The sequence below is a fragment of the Ambystoma mexicanum genome, chromosome 12 (assembly GCF_040938575.1).
Source record: "Ambystoma mexicanum isolate Mex_15411 chromosome 12, UKY_AmexF1_1, whole genome shotgun sequence".
In the NCBI taxonomy this organism is placed as follows: Eukaryota; Metazoa; Chordata; class Amphibia; order Caudata; family Ambystomatidae; genus Ambystoma; species Ambystoma mexicanum.
The window spans coordinates 1174544787-1174568451 of NC_090936.1; the positions used below are offsets into that span (position 1 = coordinate 1174544787).

The window sequence follows — 23665 nt, forward strand, 5'->3', positions numbered from 1 at the left end:
GCCTCGCGCCGCTGATAAAGGAAACCTTCCTTCTTCTCCTCAGGGCAGAGTTGGAAAAGCTCGGATGCCCTGGCGATCATTGAGTGGAACGATCCAATCTCGTCGGGCGGAGAAGCCCTGGTGGGAGGCGACGACGGTACATCCTCGTCGTATACCTCGTCGTCCGTACCCGTCGCTGCCGTGTCAGTCCCCGTATCATCCCCTCGGGTGGACGGGGAGGAGGGCTGGAAGGGGCGCGACGGCTGAAAAGGAGGTGGAGGGTGGATCCTTCTTTTCTTGGTAGGGGGAACACCAGAAGGTCCCGGTTCTGGGTCCCCCGACGGGAGAGGTTCCGTCGGCAACGGTAGTCTCGTCCTTATCTCAGAGCATAAGGACTGTATAGCCAACAAAACGGCCGCCGAGTTGTCTCGCGGCGCTGGCAGAGGGGAATCCGACGGGCGATCAGGGGCCCCGTCGGTACCCTCGACGATGTCGTCGTCACCTGCGTTGGGATCCATCCCGACGGGCCGGTCTTCTTACACGCCGAGGCCGTGGCTTAAGACCTCGACCAGCTCCTCCTCCGAGGTTGAGGCCGAATCTACGACGACGCCCTGCCCCCCCTGTTTCTTCCCCACGGGGGATTTCACGGGGGTCCTATCGATGGGCACAAAAGAGGACTCCCTCCGAGGTGGCAGGGAGACTCTGAGCCCCGAGGTCGCCACCACTGGTGTAGCCTCCACAGGCTGAGCCAGGGCCGCCGCGACAGTTTCGATAGAGGGCTTGGCCGGATGGATTAAGGCCTTCACCACCTTAGGTGCGCTCACCGCCTTATCCTTGAGGGGGGGGGGACACTGCCTTGCTCCCCCTCCGAGCTCGACCGGGGCCTCTCCAGGAGCTTCGCCGGGTGCTCGGCCTTCCTCTTACCCGACCCAGAGCGTTGGCTTGTGGTTGATGGTGCCGGGGAGGGTGCGCCCTGCCTGGCGCCCGTAGAGCCCGACCGTTCGGCGCTCCCGGTGCCAGCAGACTCGCGGTGCTTGGCCTTATGTTGGACCCCCGTCGCCGGGGCGTCCTCAAAGGTCTTAGAAGACCGCTCAGATTTCTTCCTCTTCTTCTCGCCGGACGGGCTCTTCCCTTCTAGCCAGTTGGCGAGACGTTGATGGCGGTCCTTCATGGTCCGCTCCGACATGTTGCCGCAAAACGCACAGTTCTTCTCCACGTGCGTCTTGTCCTCATGTAGGCAGTAAAGACAAAAAGAGTGTTCGTCCTCCTTGAAGACGTTCTGCAGCTGGCATCCAGGGCAGACCCTGAACAGCTTTCCGGGCGTCGAGCTTCCCTTCTCCTGGGCCATGGCCGGGCCTGAGAAACTTCTGGAGTCCTCCAAAAGCGTAGCTCGACGAAATCTTCACCCTTGAGGGGCGCAGACGAATCCGAAACGGGTCCCCGTTGATCGGATAGAGAGTCGGTGGAGCTTGAGGCTCTTTTGACCGAAAAAACGAAGTTTTTGAGAAAAAACGTGAAAAAATAGCACTAACGCTCGAGAGCAATAGCACGAGGATCCCAACACATGAACGTGCGGTAAAAATCTGAAGATGGCTGCCAGAGGCGGTGCTTAGGTAGAGGGCAGTCATTGGCTGTGGTCAGTATGACGCAGAGACCAGTGATTGGTTATTACTACGAAAGACAGATCAGAAACGAAACTGATACTGGTTTTTTCTTTACCGAGGATTCCCAGCCTGACAACGGGGAATATTCATGAGCATGTGAATCCATGCCAGACCCCATGCTGGAGAATACCAAGTTCCTGGATGGCATCAAACAAGTTGACCGCAAAGCCCAGCCACTGTAACAGTAGCACTGCTGCCTGGAGAGACAGACGTCCTTTGAGGAGACGCCCCCTGACCAATCGTCCAGGCATGGGTAAACATGATGCCCTTCCCTGCAGAGGAAGGGTGTCACCTGAGCCAGGCACTTGGTGGAGGTTTGGGGAGCCGATTTGAGGCTAAACGGGAGAACCCGAAACTGGTAATGCTTGCTGCCGACCACGAACCTTAGAAACTTGCGATGTTTGGGGAGCATCGGGAGGTGGAAGTAGGCGTCCGAGGTCCAACGACGCCAAGAATTCCCCTGGCTGAACCGAGCGTATGACATCCTGCAACAGGACCGGTTCGATAGCCACCTTTTTCCAACAGACGCACCACCGGCTGGAAAATAGACAGATACGGCTGCGCCACCTTCACTGGTGGGATAGGGAGTTGCGGGCGCTGAAACTGAGTGGCCATAACGTACTGCATCCAGCACCCAACTGTCCGTCGTAATTAAATGCCACTCGTCGACATGGTGCCCCACCCTGCACCCTAGTTGACTGCCTATATGGCAGTTATTGCTGAGGCTTGGACTGCCGGCCTTTACCAGCCGAGGCCGCCGGACCTCTCCTCCACTGCACTCGAGTCTCCCTGGTCCTTTGTGTGGACTGGAAAGAACGTCGGAACCCTTGGGAGAAATTATCGGGGTGACCGTAGCCCCCATCGCGGGAACCTGTAAAACTGGAATTCCCGAGGCTCCTCGAAAGACACAAAAGGGCGAAAAAAAGCATCCACTCTGCAGCGTGCCCAGAGACCTCGCTGTATCAGAATCCTCCTTCATCCCTTTCAATGCCTCATCATTCTTAGCACCAAACAGCTCCTCCCCTTCACATGGCATGCCTGCCACCTTATGTTGCACCTTAGGCCGGCAATCAGTGCAGCACAGCCAGGCCTGTCTACGGAGCACCTTACCATTGTTGCTCTGCTTGCACCCCGCCTCTGGCAGGTCCACCGCAATGTTAATGCTGTTCTCTCGAACCAGCAGCATCGCCTCCTTCCTTTGCTGCTCTGGCAGATGATCCAAGAGTGGAGCCAAGGGGTGCCACATCTCGTCATTAACGGTCAAAGAGTTGCCCGCCTTGACCCCCACCGTAAGAACCTTCTTGCCCAACGCAACACTTGTGCTGACTGCGCGCCTTATGACCCCGCCACCGCTTACACCACCATGGGTTGTGACGCGAGGCACTTGGATGAAGGCTCTGGTGCCTTAAACTTCTCCAAGCAGCCCTTGATCGCAGGCTCCGAGAACAGATGGTGCATCGTACGCAGCCACTCTAGCCACACATGGTCCAAAATGGGGACAGAGAAGAACACCTTCCACCTCTTTCCCATGTGATCGAACAAAAAAACAAAAGAAAAAAAAAAAAGGACTTTTCACCACTCCTCCGGAGTAAGGCCAAACTCCGGGCACGCCTTCGCCATCATTGCATGAAAAGCACCAACATCATCTGGTGGAGAGGGATGAGCGGGCTGCTCGGGGGATCCACTTCTGGGTTGGTATCCCAGGTATCTCACCTGCCTGGGAGATCATGCAGCCGACAGGGTCACGTCGAAAACTCTGGATCCGAATCCACCAGCTCCCCTACTTCTGAATGTGTCTGAACTGTAGGTGACGCACGTGGTAGGGCCAGGCGAGGTGCACCCACGCACACATCTTGTCACGGCACAACCCGTACCTCCTTCTCCACGGGACCCACCGGGCTCAGCGGGACTGGGAGCCATGCATCCAACTCCCCCAACAACAACTGTAGCGTGGTCAGCAACGAGGGCGGATTCACCAGCGGGTACTGCAGCGGGACAGTACTCAGGCCAGCTGACGTGGACGGCACTGCCAGCTGCAGATCCAATGCTGACGGATTGAAAAACTGATGATTTTCTTCCTCCGGACTTGAGTCCAAGTCGTATGTCGCGGGGTCCTGCTGCAGAATCTCCAACGGGATCACTGGTCCAAGGCCGGACCCCGACTACCACGGCACCTCTGAAGTCAACAGTGCACCTGCCTGTCATGGCCACAGAGCAAGGACCACAAGCTCCATCACTTAAAGGGTCCAGTTGGACCCAGTCCTGGCGCCTTTGGCGCCAGGCTCATTAGAAAGTGTGCTCTGCACACTATTTCTAGTGCACGTGTTATTTAATCTCTTACAAGTCCCCCACGTGCATCCAGGCTGGGCGTGGCCATAGGAATGCATTGGTCTCCACGTGCAGCATCTTCAGGGAGTGGCAGGGTGGAGCCATCACACAGAGCAAAGGGGGTGTGGCTGGGACCAGGCTATTTAAGCCTGCCCCGCCCGCATGCCAGCTTCGCGTTAGTCTGCTCATGCGTAATGCTCACCGCCGCCTGGAGCGCTTCTTACCCGATTCCAGCAACACCATTGCCAGAAGCGCATCTTACTCGATTCCAGCAACACCAATGCCAGAAGCGCATCTTACCTGCTTCCAGCAATACCATTGCCTTCAGCGCATCTTACCCGATTCCAGCAACACCATCGCCTGCACTGCTTCTTACCTGCCCTAGCAGTCACCTCAGTCGGGGCGCATCCGTACCTGTTCTACAGTTCCAACACTTCCGCAGGAGCTATTCTCGGCCAGCATCCATGCGGGCCCAGCCATCCATCACCCGCAGGCAGATCTTCGGATAGCCAAAGTAAAATTGGGGCTCCCGCACCTGGGGTGGTGTGGGCATTCACTTTACTGGGTCGCTAGAGAAGTCACACTCAAAAGTAATTATGGGACAGTGCAAGATCGAAGTCTAAGGAGAATACAACCGGACTTCATTTGAAAATACAGTTAATAATGCAATTTTAATAAAACTCATACAAATATTAAAACCAACTGTGTAAAACTGGCATATAAAATCTAACATACGTCCTGACAAAAGTGACTAGTGCTCACAACACAAAGTGCTAAGTGCTGTTTGCCAAATGGCTACAAACGGGTGAGGAAGACAGATCATATCAAGCTCCCATTGTACATACAGATTTATAAACCATTTGTATACTTTTGAATGAGTCCAGTATACAGCTTCAATTTGAACAAAAACAACAGCCACACAAAGTGTGTAAATAGAAGCCTTCTTTGTTGGGTGTCTCCAATTATGATGCCTTAGTCATGGAGTACCTAAAGTGCATCCATGGCGTACTAATCCAAAAGAAAATACTTCACATTAATATCTATCCAAAAAACCCAACAGGTTTCGTTCCTACGGTCCAATGGGTTGATAGTAGGAACTTCTTCAGGGGAAAAAGAATGTGTGGGGGTCGGGGCGAGAGACACTCCCAGCCCAAGTTGAAATGGTAGCTGTCAGACTCTCGTAGAAGTGTGAAATCTTGTTCTATGTTTTAATGGACAATTCGGAGAGATAATGTCCATGTAGTCTTGTTGAAAATACAAGAAAATCGATCCAGGCCACACCTATTTAAGCAAAACACAAGAAAACCACATCTTAATTAGTGTGGTTGCTCAATAAGCTACATCCATACTCTATTGTAATTAGAAGATGCACTTAGAGTGGGCGCTTACCGTCAGTGTCGGTAAGTGGTCCATAAATACTGCGAAGAATCACAGTGTTGCAGTCTCCAGTAGGAACCCTATAGGTATACAGATACAAAATACACCATCCTATCAGACCCAATAGATTAGGGTTCTAAATGAATGCTATAAAAAATGTTATGTAATAAAGACGTTCAAATAAAGTTGCATGGATATAAGTAAAAAAGGACTTACTTAGAACTTCACTCATGATCTCGGAGAGTTATTGATGGTTAAGAATGCTTGTTAGAATATCGTTGATGTAGGCGTGTAGGGTTATGTACCAAATTCTGTGGGATAGAAAATAATTGTCCATGTCAATATGTATTTAGTGATAGTCATCTAATACATTCATCATTAATGAAATAATGTAAGGTATAGTGCTGGAAGCAGTAAAAAATCTATTTTGGAAAAAGTGGAAAGTTAAAATCCACAAGATTAAAGACGCCGCCTGTCCAGGTGCAAGCCAGAACTGGGGCCAGTTGGTTCCGAGGCAATGGACAGCCATGTTTCTATGTGGCGAGGTCGAAAAACGAGTGCGGTCACTCGGGCAGTTAATTAAAATACAAAGAGAGGGCTGCAGTATAATCTCTATTGCAAAGCTCAAAAGGACACGTTAATGGTATGATAACTCACTCAAAGTGTTCCCTTCAAAGGGATGTGCAAAGACGCTTCGTCATGGTGTAGCTGCAGTAGGAGATTCCGCTCGGGAAGAAAGGCTGCCATTGCTAGGGTAGCCTTTTCTGTACAAGCTGATACGTGTACAAAGCTGCACGCGCGTAAGGTGACTAGTGTCTATCTTGGCGCGTTCATAGAGAGATGAGAATATATAGAGCTGTTCGCTACAAAACAGGGAATATGTGAGGTCCTGTTGTAAAAATATTCCCTTTAGTAAGATGCCACCATAAAGTGTTGGCATCTAAAAGTCTATAGAGAAAATAGTGCAAGTGCGCTCATGGCTGGAAAGTGTTGTGTCGATCTAAGTAACGAACACGCGCAGTAACAGGGATGCTGGTCTCTGATGTCGCTGAGCTGTGGTCGAGTGATTTCCAGCATCCCTGGAAAGAAGGGAGTGGCGGAAGCTCTGGGTGGGGAGGGTGGGGATGGGTAATGAAATGACGTATGATAGTACATGAATGCAATATGCTGAGTAAAGCATTTGACAGTGACATTCAGATTTCCTGAGTGTATCTTCCAAAGAAAGCCGTCTGATTTTAAAGTGGAGCACATAACTAGAAAGAGGGATGTTGTTTGTAAACGCAGCGTGCGTAGTGACAGCATGTATCACGGCACTTGTGTGTCACGTATTTTATCTACCCTCGGGGTGCTAAAATGTAGACATCCTCGGGAGAAAAAGTAGTAGAGTCCCACATGTCTGAAGTCGCCTGGGGATGTAGTATATTTTAAGTATGTTAAAATTATGGAATGAGAAACACCCTTGGTTGTCAGGGTTCTGTAGTTGAACACAAATGGACAGCTGGAAAAATACCTTGGAATATGGGTGTAAGTTGAAAGATGGCTCATCACTAGAGTAAATAGAAAGTACCTCTTAAGTCTGTAAGATACCAAAGAGTTCTTACAAATGATTAATGGTTCATTTTATAATCTTCGGACAGCTGCTCCTCGTCCGACTTCGCCAGGCAATACCTGCAGGAGAAAAGGGCAAATCAGGTTAGAAACCACGTAAAGACAATACAATAAGGTTGCGCGCCATACAACCCTCGCCCTGACCTTGGACCAAATTTACCATCTATTTGGGACACTTAACTCCTCAGCACTCCATTGGGGCTCACTTCCAGCTCTGCTTGGCCTCTCAGCACCTATTGGGGAGAAAGAAAGACATTACAAGGGATACGAACAATAATCATGGGAAAAAGACATTGCAAAAGAATACAGACAATCATTGTTGAAGAACACTTACCTTAGAAGTGGATCAGTCACAGCCGGTCTGAGCTGCCACGCACATGGACCAGTGAAGGAACTAGGTCCACTTGAAGCGCCCCTGCACTTGAGAAGCAGGACGGAGAGCTCATCCTCATAATTAAACAGGTGAGACTATAGGCTCACCACATTCTGGGAAGAAGGGTTCGAGAACTACAGCCATATCGCACCATTCTCACAACCTCTCGTATCCTCACAGGGGCAGTTTCAACAACCGGAGCAGTTGACTGCACAGGAGCAGGGGAAGAAGCCTGATCCAGGGGAGCCAGTTCCTGGGAGGGGTGCAACCGTGCCCCAATGTCCCCTCAGAGACCAGGTGACCGCAACACTGCCACCGCAGTCGATGAAAACATCCAGCGCTGTCGACGGAGCAGTCGTTACCAGAGTCTTAGGAAGAGAGGACAGCACCAACACCGCCGACAGCAGGTTTTCCGTCGATGATGGAACCAAGGCCGTCACTGGCCTGGCCTTCTCTGGCGTAGTGGACCGTTTGGACATGGACCTGGATTGAGGTTTGGAAGATTCACGGCCTGAAGAGGAACGGTGCTGGTCCTTCGACAATCGCTTCGTCGACGAGGACGCTGCCCGAGACTTCGCCTTCTCTCCATCAGCCGCTGAGGCCTTCTGCGATAGCGTCACCGACTACTCCGTCCTGGAACGCACCTCCTTCGACTTGTCAATCCTGGGAGCCTTGTCCTGAGAAGGACTGTTCGAACCCCCCCCTACTCAGCAGCACCGACCTGGTGCCCGACGACTCCCCGCCATTCCCCACCTCCGATGCAGGCCCTGCCATGCGCTGCTTCTTAGGGGTTTCCGCTGACCGCGCCCTCGGGAGCGAAGTCGACACTTTCTCTGCCGTAGTCGAGAACTTGCCCCTGCCAGCCGAACCAATCTCTTCCCCTTGTTGAACCAGCAAATTAACCGAACTACATTGTACAGGAAAGGCTGTAAAAACCTTCCTTTTGCCAGTTCGTTCTGAAAGAGCAATGTATGCATGTAGGAGGAGAAAAAGCAAAATATGTATATAAAAAAAAGGTACATGTTATCATTCTATACCCTCAGAGCTGGGTATCGTAAATGACATTATATATACAGATCACTGGATCATAAGAAGTACGCAAGCCAGAGCCTCCACTGCCTTTCAAATCTCAACATTTAGCCCTCTGCACTAAGGCAATTACCTCACAAGTAAACCAAGATCAAGAAAACAGATTGCTTGTACATCTAGGGGTCCAGTATTTAACTTTAATTATGGCTACCAAAGTACCCTGCTTTTTTTTTGTTTTACTTTCACTTTCTCAAACATTCTAATTTTGGACAAAGCCACCTTATGGACTACTCTTGGCAGCTGCAGAATTACTATTTGGGAACATGCCTATGGTGCTGTAGACACTGCAGTCTTGTTCACATCTGCCAAGACTGCCAGAGCATACTTTCAATCCCCTCATACATCCAAATACTTCTCTCTTTAACCTATAATTAAGGCTCTGTCTTACTGATTCAATTGGTTTCCCGGTCAAGATATTTCCATGCCTGCACAGATATTCGTTCGGGCAGCAGCTTTTAGCAGGCCATTTGTTTTTAAGGTGAAAATGGATTGCGGCATGATGTGCAAGAACCAATCTCTGAGAGCACCCCATTGCAATGAACCAAGCACCACATTTTCATTTTATTGTATGTGGATAAATAAGACAGTAAAGTTTGAAAAAAAGTAAATACAAAAAATAGGCAGCCTCTTCTATAACTTTCAAAACTGCCTATGAAACAGAAAACGTAAATTAACTCAAAATCTACTTTTCAGTGCCTGCTCTCACTAAAAAAGTTTATATAGTGGGCAATACACATCCACATTAATACAGAGTCACTCCATGAGTGTGCAACCACGTTCCCTTGCTCTCTGTCTTCACTCTTCCTCTCCCTTTGCCAGTAGACTAGAGTCAGTACTCCACAGAAGAGGAGTGCTTTGAAACTACTATGATGGCGATTTGGCAGAGTATAAAAGCATAGTAACATAACAGAAGAATGCCAGACTCTTACTGCATAAAGGAGGAACCTTCTCGTCCTACCTGCCAAGTTTGTTAAATATACACCTCCACCTTTCAGAGTCTTGTGAACACAGCCTGCATAGGAAGGGTATATTGTCACACCATAGATGGCTAGGTATTAAGATACCTGTAGCCTACCCCCAAGTAAGGTTTTTAATTGTACTTGTTTGACCACTTCAATTACCTTCTGCAACAAAGTTTCACCTACATATACAGTCTGCTCAGTACTACACCACTCTTGGCTCAGGCTGTCAGTAACCGAACATCGTGGTGTATAACGTATAGAGATGCCTGGGCAAATAAGTCACCAAGCTTCCAGGATTGCCCAAGCACACACTCGTGTACTTTCTGACCCCCCCCCCCACATCATATTACATAACTTGCAATTCTTCAAACCTGCCTTGACAACACCAGCAGATTATCACAAAACTGACAAATAGACTGCCCCCCTTTTGCAGAACTAGGGGCGCCTAACAGGACAGACATCCGTCCTCCCGGTTTTGTAGCATCCTTTGCCTGGTTTCCGACCATCTTCACCTAGATCCATTTCCTTTTTTCAGCAGATTGAGGTCTGGATACCCCTGGCGGGGTCACAGTACTCCATAGACAAGCCCAGCAGTCTATGGTGGTGATATGGCTCACTATAAAACCATACTAAATATATAACAACCTAGAAAATGGTAGTCTACAAAAATGAAAACGTTATTTTTAAGTAGCAAACATTCAGCCCAAGTTCAAAGATCCATAAAACCACAAATTAAATTATAGAACTGGTTTCATGGGTGTGCAGGTGCCTACATATAAAACATTCACAAAACCTACCATGCCAGGGCTACTGAAGTAATAAATTGGAGGATGGGCAATGTACTTACACTTCTCAAACATGACCTGCTAAGCAATTTGGCATTGCACCAATACTGATCTATGTAGGCAATTGCGAGGCAAACTCGCATGCTTCTTTGACAAGATTTTAAACTTTCCAGCGGAAGAACAGAACTCCTTTCTAGGTTACCATCGGTAGATCCAAATATTTCTTAAGTTTAAACCAGAAGGGCGGCATGCATACTCAGATGTTCTTAAATCACTGGACAATGAAAACAAGAAAAAAACAATTTCTGCAAATGCTCATACCTCCTTCGGGATTGTAGCAGAAAGCAGTGTAATGCCCAGATCCAAATCCTTTCCCATGATGCATGACGACTGCAGAGAGATCATAAATAAAGCATTCTGGGAGGAGAGATTTTGTGGACTCCCTGCAGCAGTAAGGCTCCATGTTTAGCATCTGGTCAAAGTTGACGTGCACGCCGATTTTCTCACGATGGTTACGGCCTGACCATCTATAACGAAGCAGTGTATTTTTCTGTTAAATTTACATCAGAGTAAACCATTAAAAAAAACAAAGAACACTGGCGTTTTTCAAACGTTTAAAACAGACTGCAAAATTCATCAGAACAATAGAGCACATCAATGGTTATTTCCGAGCCATGTCATTGGTTTCCAAGCCACGACAACCGTATGGAGCAGGACTAAAAGGGAACTATATGCCTGCTGGGCTGTTTACATAGCTTCACTACTATCTGGCTGTATGTTTCCTGTGGACAGGACCAGAGAAAGCAGCCTAATATTCTGAGACTCCACATCCATACCTTTTCTAAATCCATGTTTTAATACTTTTGACACGCATGCACTCCATGTGTTTCAGTGTGGCCTGTGGCGCTGAATTGAGATCTGACAAGTTTATGGTGATTTCACACCTTAAAAAAAAGAAATCACATTTACAGAGTACAGACCCAATGAGTCCAGGGATTTGCGTTCGGCTTTTGTCTTGATGCTCCATTACTTTCAATTTAACAGAGTGCAGTCAACTCCTTGAATCCATTTGATAAGATTTTAAAGTACACGTTAGGTTTTCTGTCATTTTTACAAAGCACAGAACTCTATGGTACTATGACCTATACAAATGAAAGTACAAGTTACTCACCGTAGTGACTACTGTTCTAGTCCAGGAACTTGCAACTTTTGGCCCTCCAGATGTTTAATGTAACTCCCATCATCCCTAGGCAGCATAGTCATTGTTGAGTTATGGTAGTTGTAGTCAAGTCCAGAACATCTGGAGAACTTCATTTTGCAGACTGTAGCCCCTTTTCCCCCATACTCATGTGATTGTCTCCTCTGAAGAATGATGTACAGCAGCATTCAATTATAACAAAAACAATGTGCCCGGGTACTTGTGCAGGTTCCATTCATGGACTCCTATTGGCATGGAAGGTAGGAGGGTTGCATATAAGGGAACTAAGCTCCAGGAGCACAGACGACGGTGAATAAGAAAAATGTTACCAGTAATAGTAACTTCCATCTTGTAACTGGATTAGAGACTTGATGCATAATTAATCTACTCGTGGGACCAAATCACAACTTGTAATATTTTCGAAGCTAGGCATTGACAGTAGTGTTCTTGTAATCTATGTATTAAGTGTACCTCCTGCTTCCCATTGACAGATTTAGAAACGCTGGCAACTACTTGAACCTTAAGAATTAAGTATTAGTCTTCCTATTTAACTTCAGCATTCTTCACTAGAGACATGTTAGTTATTTTTATTATTTCACACAGCACGTGTGTTGCCTTAAAAACTCCTCAAACTAGCCTTACTGCTGTCGGATGATGTACCACTTTGCAGGGAGGTTGTGTTGGGTGCATGTGACTAAAATGGATACAAGCTGCAAAAAGACGTTTGCAGCTTATGATCAGTTTAGATTCACGTTAATCATGTATTGAGGAAAATGCCCTCCTGATTGAGGGTGTGTGGAAGTAAAACCACGTTTACAGAAAAATGCAGAGAAAAAACAGTCCTAAATAATTCAACATGTTTGCGCAACCTGTGCACAGCATCAGAAAAAAACATGTGGGAAATCTGTGATGTTGGATGCCCTAGGGCCTGGCGGCGCTATACAAATAATAAACTAACTAACTAACATAGAACAAGAGCATATGTCCAAAGTAAAAGACAGGCACAAAAAGACATTTTCAGGTACATGGTAGAATCAGTTGTTGAATTGAAAAACAGTCCAATCTGGGAAGAAAAGCACAACAGTTTGTAGAAAATAAAATACCGAATTGGGCCCTGCATTGTTTTTCTTTACATGACTGGTAATCCACTTCATATAAAGAAGCATACAGATACATGAGATACACATTTTCATAGGAGCTTCCTTGCAAAAATGTATAATGTTGCCCTGTTTTGTGCAAATGTAATAGAAATGGGGGTGGGGGCGTTAGGGGGAATAACTCCAAGCTGCATTTGTGACTAAAGGCAGACGTGTGGCCTTGACAAGCCAAATGGCATTCCTTCTGCCAATCACAACCACAGCAACAGGAGGGGATAGCTTGCTTTCCAATGAGAAACCTGAACACTGGTTTTGAAGCTCAATTGTAGAGAAGTGTATGACTTTTCTTGGAGCTCGTTCTCAGGAACTAGGCATTGCAAGCAAAACAAAAATGCTCCCCATTTACTACTTCCAGATGGAAGTTAAGCTTAGGCTAAAGTTAGGCTTGGGCTCCCCACAATTTGGCAAAGACTTGAACATGCCTGTTACCACTAATGTTGTTTGCATTATTGTGACACTAGCGATGCTCCTTGATAAACCACCACTCTAGATTGCTCATCCGTTACCCCCAATTACACTAATGCTCTTCCATGACTCTTTTCGTCAAAACTAAAACCGATCGCTTCTGCTCGCTGTGAACACCTATTAAAGCGTCTACTCCCTGTGTATAACTATTAGAGTGCCTATTCGCTGCGAATACCTACTAGAGTGTCTGCTTGCTGTTGTATACCCATCAGCACGCCCAATTGCTGCACCCCACATCGTATACACTGCTGGTCACACAGTGCTGCCTCGCCAAAACATATTACTGGAGTACTACCACGGCAGGGTAACTGCCCGACGGAAAACACTACCTCACCAGCATTTGTTGCTGCCACCTCCACTGCAGCGCGCCTGCTTGCCACTCTGTATACCTTATTGAAGTGCCCGCCTATTGCTCACGCTATAGACCACACTACTGCTAATCTAGCGGTCTACCTAAATACCATATTAGCCTATTCTTCCTATCGCCAACCATATTGAATGTATTCCGTACCCAAAAATATCAGCCAAATACAGAGAAGGTAATTTCATACCACTAGAGATCGCACCCTCAATTCACTAGCCCTGTGCCATTGCCAACGCTACATATCCTCCCAACTACTACCTTATACAATATTGGGACAGCCACGAGTATGCCATGTTATGTCTTCTAGCTTCTCACATCTCTCCTAAGTCTTCTTCACGTCCATACTTATCACAACATATTCATTAACATGAATCCCAGCTGCAACCATACCAGCAAAAGTCAACGCACCATCTCAAGCACCCCCGACACTCTGACAACATAGCCAAACATTCCTACCACCATGCCCTCCAGATCACACCAGCAGACTCTAAACTCACTTACACACACCTCCCTACAACACTGCTCCCACTTGCATCACCTAAGCCATACTCTCTCAGACCTATAACCAACTAATCCTGGCCAACCATAGCCAGAAACCTTAGACTAGGATCCAGGACACACCAAACACCCACCTTGTTCAAAGCGCAACATAAATCCAAACCTTCCACGCCCGCCACAGGAACCACAGCATCCCCCAACACCACCCACATTCCCAACGACTCCTCTACAGCTCTCCACAACAACAAGTCACAGACCTCACGCCCAACCACGACCAGAAGGACAAGTTACTTACCAAACTGGTAACGTTCTTTCGATGGGATGTTCCTCCGACATATTCCTTACTTTTGATAAATCCACTTCCAGCTCGCTGGCCTCGGAAAAAAATTCTCAGTAGAGGGCGCTAGGCGTCGACATCCCTCGAAGGCCTCCGTATCGACACCGACGTCACCATGAGTACAAATAGTCTTGTGCATGGTGCGTTGCTCAGTTCCGTTTTGCGATGTTTTGCATGAATCGTTTAACCTTGAAGGAGCGCAAGCTGCAACTACAAGGAAAGTTTTACTGCAGGGAAGGATGGGAGGGGCGATAAGGAATATGTCGGAGGAACATCCCATTGAAAGAACGTTACCAGTTTGGTAAGTAACTTGTTCTTCGAAGGGATTGTGTATACTCCCATAGCAGTAATATATAGAGGAGGCGGGAGTACAAATTAAATGTTTCCCTTTAAAGATGCAGAGTGCAACACAGCTTTTCGAAATTGTCTCCTGGCTGGAGGAGGAATCAAGACTGTAAAATTTGGTAAATGTGTGTGTGGACGACCATGCGGCAGCCGCATATATGTCCTTAATTGGAACTCCTCTTTGGAAAGCTGAAGAGGCTGCGATACCACTGGTTGAATGAGCCCTAAGATGTTGAGGGGGCTCTTTCCTAGCCAATTTATAGCATTCTATAATGGTTAAAATAATCCATCTTTAAATGGTTTTTTTGTAATGGGTAAGCCTAATTTGTGCCCTGCATACCCCACAAACAATTGGTCTGCTTGCCTGATCCTTGCAAGTCTGCTAATGTAAAAGCTTAAGGCACGCCTTGGATCCAGCCTGTGTAATCTCTTCCTTTTTCCCTGGATGGGGAGGATAGAACGAGGGTAAGTTTATCTTGTGTGATGTGGAATTCCGAGACCACCTTTGGGAGAAAATTCGGCTTCACTTGTAGAACAACCTTATCTTTGTGAAAGATTGTATGTGGAGGTTTGCAAGATAAGGCTTGTAATTCGCTCACTCTTCTGGCAGAAGTTAAAGCCACTAGAAAGACTGCTTTAAGAGTAAGAAATCTTAACGAACAGGAATGAAGGGGTTCGAATGGAGTACCCATTACAAATCTCAAGACTAGGTTTAGGTCCCACATTGAAACTTGAAAAGGAGTTTGGGGGGGGCATTAGTTAACCCTTTCAGAAATTGAACCACTAAGGGCAATTTGAAGTATGAAGGCTCCTCTGCAGTGCGCTTGAAGAGGTAACCCTTGATTGTGCCAACTTGAAGACCTGAATTTGCTAAATAAAGCAAAAAAGATAACACCATCGGTGTATTACATGAAAAGGGTTCAATATTCTTTTCTCTACACCAGCTGCAAAATTTGTTCCAACGGCAGCGGTATAAAGAGCTTGTTGCTGGCCTTCTGGCTGAAAGCAACACCTCCATCACGTCATCCGGGAGATCCCAATCCTTGTATCTCAGCCTTTCAGAAACCAGGCGTGAAGGTTGAGGTCCTGATATCCGGATGGAGAACTGGCCCTTCCTTCTGCGAGAGAAGATCCGCTCTTTGTCGAAGACGAATCGGAGAACAGATGGACAGATCTAGAAGATCCGGGTACCACGTTCTCCTGGCCCAATCCGGGGAAATTAGGATCATGGGTTTCCGGAATCTTCTCAACCTCCTGATCATTTGAGGAATGACGGTGACTGGAGGAAACTCTTACAGAAGTGGAAATTCCCAATCCACTACGAACGCGTCCCCTAGAGCTCCCCTCGGGGGAAATTCCCTTGAGCAATACTGATTGCACTTCCGGTTGATACTGGTGGCGAACAGATCCACTTGAGGGGTTGCCCAAGGGGCGAAGCTCTGTTGAAGGACTTCCTGAGCTAGTTCCCACTCATGGGAGACTGTTCTCCCTGCTCAGAGCGTCCACCATCAAATTCTTCTCTCCGGCTAGGTGAACTGCCGATAGAGGGATTCCTTCTTGGATTGGCCAAAACCAGAGCTGCATTGCATCTCTGCACAGTGGCAGTGACCCCACGCCTCCTCTTTTGTTGAGGTAGTGCATGGCCACTGTGTTGTCCATCATTAACAGGGAATCTTTTCCCTGTACTGATGGCAGGAAAGCTTTCAGCACTAGTCTGATCGTTCTCAGCTCTATCAGGTTGATGTGTAGTCTGGAATCCGATGGAGATCGACCATTGATGGTCAACTCATTGGCATGGGCTCCGCACCCTGTGAGTGAGGCATCTGTGACTACTGTTATCTCCGGCCATGGTTGCCAAAATGGTTCTCTTTTGTTTTTTTTTTAAATTTCAATTTTATTGGTTTTGTAAAAGTTCGACAGACAATTACATTCAAATTCCAACACTGAGTCGAAAGAAAAAGATTGTTCATAGCAAGTAACATTTTCATATCAAGAGTATAAAGTCTCTTGGAATCAAATAATTACCCAATAACGTCTACAAAACCCACTTTCTTTACCCCGCCACCCCCCCCCCCCCCCACTCCCCCCTTCACATGTCACCGTCCGGGGATTGAAAACAAATTTAAACATTACCAAAGAACCGCTAATATACTCATGTCATAAAGCAAGTGTACCCAGCATAACACATGACCCTGGCATGACAGGCTCCAACAGCAATTGACTAAAATGACACAAAATTCGGCAGTGTTTTGCACACATTCTTTTCACGTGATATATGTAGCACGAAATTTTGACCATGCGTTCTCAACATTGGTACGATCTCCATGTAAGGCTGCAGTCAGGTTTTCCATTCTGTAAATACTCAGAGCAACACCCAGCCACTCAGTCTTGCTAGGGAGTGTGGCTCTTTTCCATACCATGGTTAGACAGGCTTGTGCAGCCATCAACAGACCTAACACCATTTTGGGTGCTTTCAAACTGTTCTCTTTTCAAGATGTTCTCCCGACAGGTCCACCAATGAAGGTCTCGAGCCATTCTGTCCGGGTTTAGTAGGAGATGGGACATTCTCCCTGAGAATTGTGACCACTTGGTCCTTAGTGCCCACTGGAGAGATCTCATTCTTAGGCGAGCCTCTGGCACTAGGAAGATGCAGGATGTCATGAGGCCGAGCAACCTCAAAAGGTCAAAGGCTGGTAGATGTTGGGCATTTTGAAACCTGGTGACCATCTGTCGAATATCTTGAGCCCTCACCTCAGGTGTCGAGGCTTTTCCCAGGGATGTGTCCAGGACTGCTCCAATGAACCAGAGTCTCTGTGATGGTATCATCTGTGACTTCTTTAAGTTGAAGGAGAAGCCCAGCTTATGGAGGAAGTGGCAAACAATCTAGATGGATCTGAGCTTGTTCCGGGGATACTGCTCTGATCAACCAGTCGTCCAGGTACGAGTAGACGTGAACCCCTTCCCTCCTTAGACTTGCAGCCACAACCGCCATTAGCTTGGTAAAGACCCTTGGGGCGGAGGTCAACCCATACGGCAGAACTCAAAATTGATAATGGGAGTTGCCAATTGTAGACCTCGGGTATTTCCTGTGTTTGGGATGGATTGGCACATGGAAATAAGCTTCCTGAAGGTAGAGACACCAACCAGTCCCGAAGCTGGAGAGCCTGAAGGATCTTAGAAAGGGTTACCACCTTGAACTTGTCTTTCCTGAGGAATTTGTTCAATTCTCGCAAGTCCAAGATGGGTCTCAATCCTCCGTCCTTCTTTGGTACTAGAAAGTAGGGGGAATACCAACCCTTGTTCCTCTCCGCAACAGGTACCGGTTCTATGGCACCTTTCTCTAGCAGGTCTAAAATCTCCTGCATAAGGAGTGGGTCTGGAAACTTTAAAGAGTTGCTCCCTGGTGGATGGCTCTGAGGAGTTTGGAGGAAAGGCAGGCAGTAAACTTGGGCAACTGTCTCCAATGCCCAAGCATCTGACGTAATAGCCTGCCATTCTGCCAGATGCTGAGTTAACCTGCCTCCTACTGGTGTCTTGAAAGGGCCGACCTCAGAGGGGTTTAGAAGCGGCTGACGCAGATGCTGAGGGTAAAGTAACATCTGCTGGTGCGGATTTGGTAACTTTGACCCGTCCACCACGGGTAAATCGTCTCTGGCCCCTTTGAGCTGGCTGTCCTCTGCCTTTTCCGAATGCGGAGTAAAAGCGCAAGGACTTACCTCTCCAGGATGTACCTGTGGGGCGATTTGGAGTTTGCCGGATTGCAGCCCCAAGAGATTTCGCTGCAGCTTTGGATGTCTGCAATTTCTCCAGGCTGTTGTCAGCCTTTTTTCCAAATAGAGAAGTGCTGTGAAAGGGCATATTTACAAGTTTGGCTTGAACGTCCGGAGCAAAACCAGACTTCCGCAACCACGCAAATATTTGGATTGTGGTACTCGCTGCCATGGCTCCACGGATGCTGTCGGCAGAGTCAATGCCTGTTTGAAGGGACTCGCATTCCATCCTTCCCATCCTTGACGTTCAAGAATGCTTCCCATTCTTCACCTTTTGGAAGACAGTCAGCCGCAGATGACGCACACTACCAAAGGGTGTGGCTGAATCTTGCTAGCGTGCAAGTGGCGTTGATAGATTTCAGCGCCATACTGCATGCCGAAAATACTTTTTTTGACATGGCGTCAAATCTTTTGTCATCCCTGTCTTGAGGAATAGAGGGGTATGCCGACTTGCTGCTTGATGAAGTCGCTGCCTGCACAACTAGACTCTCTGGAGTAGGATGTTTGCTTAGATATTTAGGATCTGAAGCTGACACTATTTAGCAGAGTTTTTTTTATTACTGCAGGGATAACTTCAGGAGTCTCCCAATTTGCAGATATTTTCCTTTGCACTGCAGCGTGAAAAGGGACAATAGGATCCTCTTGGGGTCCTTTATCTAATACATCAGTAAGGTCATCTTGCTGAAAAGAGGTTGTAGGTGGAGTCCACCCCATAGATTGCGTTATTCTAGCCATAAGGGCCCTGTAAGGTATCTCTGCATGTTCTCCAGGTTCTGGTCTAGCAAATTCTGCCTCTGGAGCGGTATCTATACCACTGGCCTCCTGTAGAGACTCCTGTAGGTCCTTCAATCTATTTTCTTCAGAAATTAATTCCTCTGGAATGGGTACTGTAGTCCTTTGTAATCCAAAAGGTCTCATTGTCAGAGTCCTCCTCTTCCTCATATATGGAAGATAATCAGATCTAGGATAGGGAGTAAAACCCATTTCTAGAGAGGAAGGAGCCAAGTTTGTGGTTATTGCCTGTGAAAACGTTGTGGTTGTCGACGTGGATGTTGTAGGCTTCGACAACCTCTCCGAGGGGTTGAGGCTGCTTTCTCGAAGACGCTACAGAATTCTTCCCACTTAGCCGGAGAGCTGTGTTTTGTGGGGCAGGTGACCCTTTCCGGGGAACTAGAGGAAGGAGATCTATGGCGCCTATTCTTAGAGTGTCTCGATCTCGAAGAGTGATGGGAACCGCTTCAAGATCTCGATCGGCAATGTTTCTTTTGACAGCGAGGAGACGAATGTCTCGACTCAGCCGAGGAAACCTTTGAAGGGCTAGAAGTTTTAATAGCCTTACCTCTTTACAACTTCCCCTTACGCTCCTTTAAGGCTTTCGCCATCATGGACATGCAGTCCTCACACTCTGAACACTGATGCTCTGATCCCAGGCACCACAAATAGATCCTGTGAGGATCTGTTAGAGACATCTTATTTCCACAGTCGTGACATTCTTTGATCAGTCATGCCTTATCCTTCCAAATCCCAAAACCAGTGTTACAACTTAAGGGAGGAGCAGCTGCCACTATGGATGCGGTTCTGACCAAAAAAGGGGCTGCAAGGGGAATATAGTCGGTAAGGGTTCCTTACCCTGCACAAAGGCACCATACCTGCATTTTTTTGCAGGACCCACAAGCATTTACCTCGCAACCGTTAATCGAAAGCCCCATTGCAAGAAGGAGAGCGGCAACGCGATTCGATGAATTTTGAAGACATTGACAACAATCCGCTCCTTGACTTGTACCTCTCCATACAGCAGAGTATGGTAACAGCTACAGAAGCAGTGTCAGCAGGGAGAGGGGAGCCACTGGTGATTAATGCACAAGTTAAGGGCGGATACTGGCTCGTCCTTGCATATGGCTCCTAACACTTGTCAGCTTCCCCTAACCTGAGCATCGATTCCTCAAGGTGCTGTTCAGGCTGAGGACTCTGTACAGAATGACCACTCAATTTTGGGTGAAGCAGCATTTGCTGAGCTGCAATCATTTATGGCTTCCATTCTATTTGCCATGAAAATTCTGTTAAAATTGTGTGGTCTAATACATGAAAATATGCAGGCCACACCGAGTATGACTAATCCTCATATCACCATAGAAGATGAACACCCCATTAATACATCAGTGGTGGGAACACATCTGACGTCGGTTTTAGCTCCCCCCCCCCAATGACAGTGTGACCCCCCCCTCGGATTCTTCTGCTGCTTTTTATTCGAGGAAACAGCATAGGCTTGCAAGACCGGAGTGCTCTCGTAAGATTCCTTGTGACATAGCGGCCTCTCTTCCTGCCACAAAAATACCTGTAAAACAATCTAAAAGGCACATAAACAAGGTTGCCCGCAGCAAAAGACATCAGCAAAGAGTACAAGGGAACCTTACTAGCTGGATATTAGCTGGTAAGACGGCAGAGAGGGCACACTCCCCTCATCAACAAGATGAGACTAGTATGGAGTCTACGATGTCTCAGAACTTCGTAAAGGATCCTGATAATGACTCTACCCCGATCTCATGGAAAAAGCCAGGAGTCACCAGAACCCTGCAAAAGAAGGATAAGGAGGGCAAGGCAAGCAACCCCATTTAGGAAACTCTACTGGGGGAGGGGGGAGTCTGTATTAAGAACTTCAACCAAAGTGTTAGGGAGAATTCTGTTTCGGCTGAATTTCCTAACCTAGTGAGTTCCCCCCAGCAGCTTTGCTGGATTTTTAGGGTTTATTTTTTTCTCCTGCCAAGAGTGAGACTCTTTTACCCTCACTCTTGGGCATGATTTGAGTGTGTTTCTTTGAATGGGCTATGGGGTCTTTTACTCCATAGGGCTTCATGTGTTTTTGTGATGTGTTACACAGCACCCTCAGTGCAGTGACACAGGGGTGTCATAGTGACCCCCCCAGTATAGACTCCATACCCTGGGACTGACTGTCTCCCAGGGCATGTAAAGTCACCATTGACTTTACTAGTCTTAAATTCTGAACGGAACCAGTACAAACCATCATATTGTGGACGTACTGGCTGGGGCAATTCAATTGCCCCAGGGTCTGTTAGTCGAGGGGGCATGTCTCCGTCCCCCCTGATCGAGTTTTGGCTGGTGGCAGTGGATACTACTTTTTATATTCAACCGTGAATATTTTCCTATGGGATTTCCCATTGTTTTAGGCTACTATCTTTAATCATTTACGGTAGCCTCGAACATACCGCCGGTTTATTTAATTAATATTAATTCTCCGTTGGTATTTTTTTGCCAAAACTTGATTCTAAAATGGCATTTGTGTTCTCTTCTGTGACTCCAACCCAAGTCGAGCCCTTTGTTCCACTTTTTGGCGGGCTTCTCCACAGAAGCCCTCCAAAGTGGTGCCACTCTGTCTGGGGTACTTAGGAGGGGTGGAGGGAAATTTAGGCACCCTGGACTGAGTTGCCTAGGCAACTCAAGTCGCACTCCATCCTGATTGGCCCAAGTGGTGAGCCGGCCGGCCGGCTCACCACTTAGCATGTTTGAGTGACAGCTAGGCTGAGTGAATGGGGGTTTTCTGCATAAAAGCAGGGCTTTGGGGACTGGAACTTCAGAAGTCGCCACAGGACCTAAGAATCCGAAGAGGGAGAAGCTGAGCTGACCTGCCACGACACCACCACCACCGGTGGAGCCCTGCTGGACAGCCTCACCACTTTTCCCAACGACAGATCTCCCGCCGGAGAGTCTTCTTCCTTTGACTGGTGGGGATAACCAGTTTCACCGTCTTTTCGCCTTCCCGACGTACCTCGTGGCCGCCTTGCCTGTGCCAAGCACCCCGGCAACCGGGATACCACGTTTTACCACAACCGCGAAACAAAAGGTACCACCTTTAACCGGAAAACTCCGCGGCTGGTTTCTTCCCTGGTAGTGCAACGACCTTCATCTTTCCTCCACATCGAGATCTTCTCTTCCCCTGGATGACGACGCAACTTGCACCCACTACCAGGAACAACTGCCACCGCTGGAGGATCCTTCCCACTTAAGGTACCGTGTCCCGCCTGGCTTCCCTTGCTACCGACTGTACGGGGTAGATTTAGCCCCCGGCTTTCGAACCTGGGTTAGCCTGGGACACCCTGGCTAAACTTTCCTAAGCCTCTCTAAACTCTTTTTGAACCCTCTGCAAGAATTTCTAAGCCTAGTGTAACTGTGTGATCTTGGGCGCATTTGTGCTCTGCTCTCTCTAAGAGTGGGCCCAGCCTTTGGACTTTGGCTCACCAGTGACTTTTGCTCTTCTGCCTTGCGAACAGTGTTCCTGAACCTTGGTGTACCTTTCCATATTCTGTCTTTTTCCCTCCCTTTTTCACAAACTTATTGGAGTGCCATTTAGTTAAGCGCTCATCTCTGTATGAAAATAAGTGGTGTTTTACTGTGACTTATCTGATAAGGAAAAAGGGGTGTATATATTACAATAGTAACTGTGTTTAGAATATTTTACAATAAGAGTGCTGGAGTGTTTCAAACAGTGCGTTTTTAAATAAATAATGATATACTTTGATACCCAATCTCTGGTCAGGGTTTGCTTGTATTATTGTATCTAAGTGCCTATTGTGTATACATTTCATACTGCCCAACTCTTCTTGAGGGAAGTCTGACTGCTCAGCCGCAGCTACCAGGTAAATCTGGGTGGTACAGACTGCTACCAAGTGGGTTTACTGCCAACACCTGTAGTCTTAAGCCTTTTGCAGTGTTCCCTAAGGGGACTGCACAGGTTTCTGCCTAACACAAAGGACCAGAGATAAATTGCTCTCAAGGTCAGTCTTTTAGCTTGCCTACAGCGAGTAACCCAGTTACACGTTCTGGTGTCAGACTGATTTTTTTTGAGCCACCAAGGGGCTCTAACCCGAATGTTTCTGCAGTACATTGCAAACATCTGGAAACAGCTTACTTTCTGCATAGCTTTCAGATTCAATTACTTGCAGCAGGTGTCAAGTAGGATGTCGAAGTGGATGCGGACAATCTGGTCTTCCAACTACAGGGGGTTGGGGTAGAGCACCATCGTCGGTTCTAGCGCAGCTCCCCAAAATGGACAATGTTCAGCTATCGGACATACAATGCTAAAGTGGCTACCAGAATCACTGCCGATAGCGATTGGTAAACAATGAAAATGCACTGTACCATCGTGGAATACACACGGTTTCTCCCATCTTTTTTCTTCCCCAGACTCACTGACGTATATTACCCAGAACACCCATTTCATGCTGCAAGAAATATGGTTAACCACTGCGGTGGTGGTGGATGGTTACACTATTTACCAGATAATGGACAAAAAAGGCAGTAAAGTTAGACCATTGGGGGGCCTAGTTATTGGGGTAACATTGCATGAACTC

At 47.5% G+C, this 23665-nt stretch overlaps 1 protein-coding gene across 6 annotated transcripts in view; it reads right to left on the minus strand.

Moving 5' to 3' along the window:
• USP44 (ubiquitin specific peptidase 44) overlaps nt 1-23665 on the minus strand; it is a 567333-nt gene that overhangs the window by 33181 nt on the left and 510487 nt on the right. For all 6 annotated transcript variants that reach the window (XR_011281915.1, XM_069629819.1, XM_069629821.1 and 3 more), the window contains one exon: nt 10487-10692. Coding sequence is in view for 5 of the 6 variants with exons in the window: in XM_069629819.1 (XP_069485920.1) it covers nt 10487-10692 (206 nt within the window). In the remaining variant the exon portion in view is untranslated. The remainder of the gene's footprint in view (nt 1-10486; nt 10693-23665) is intronic.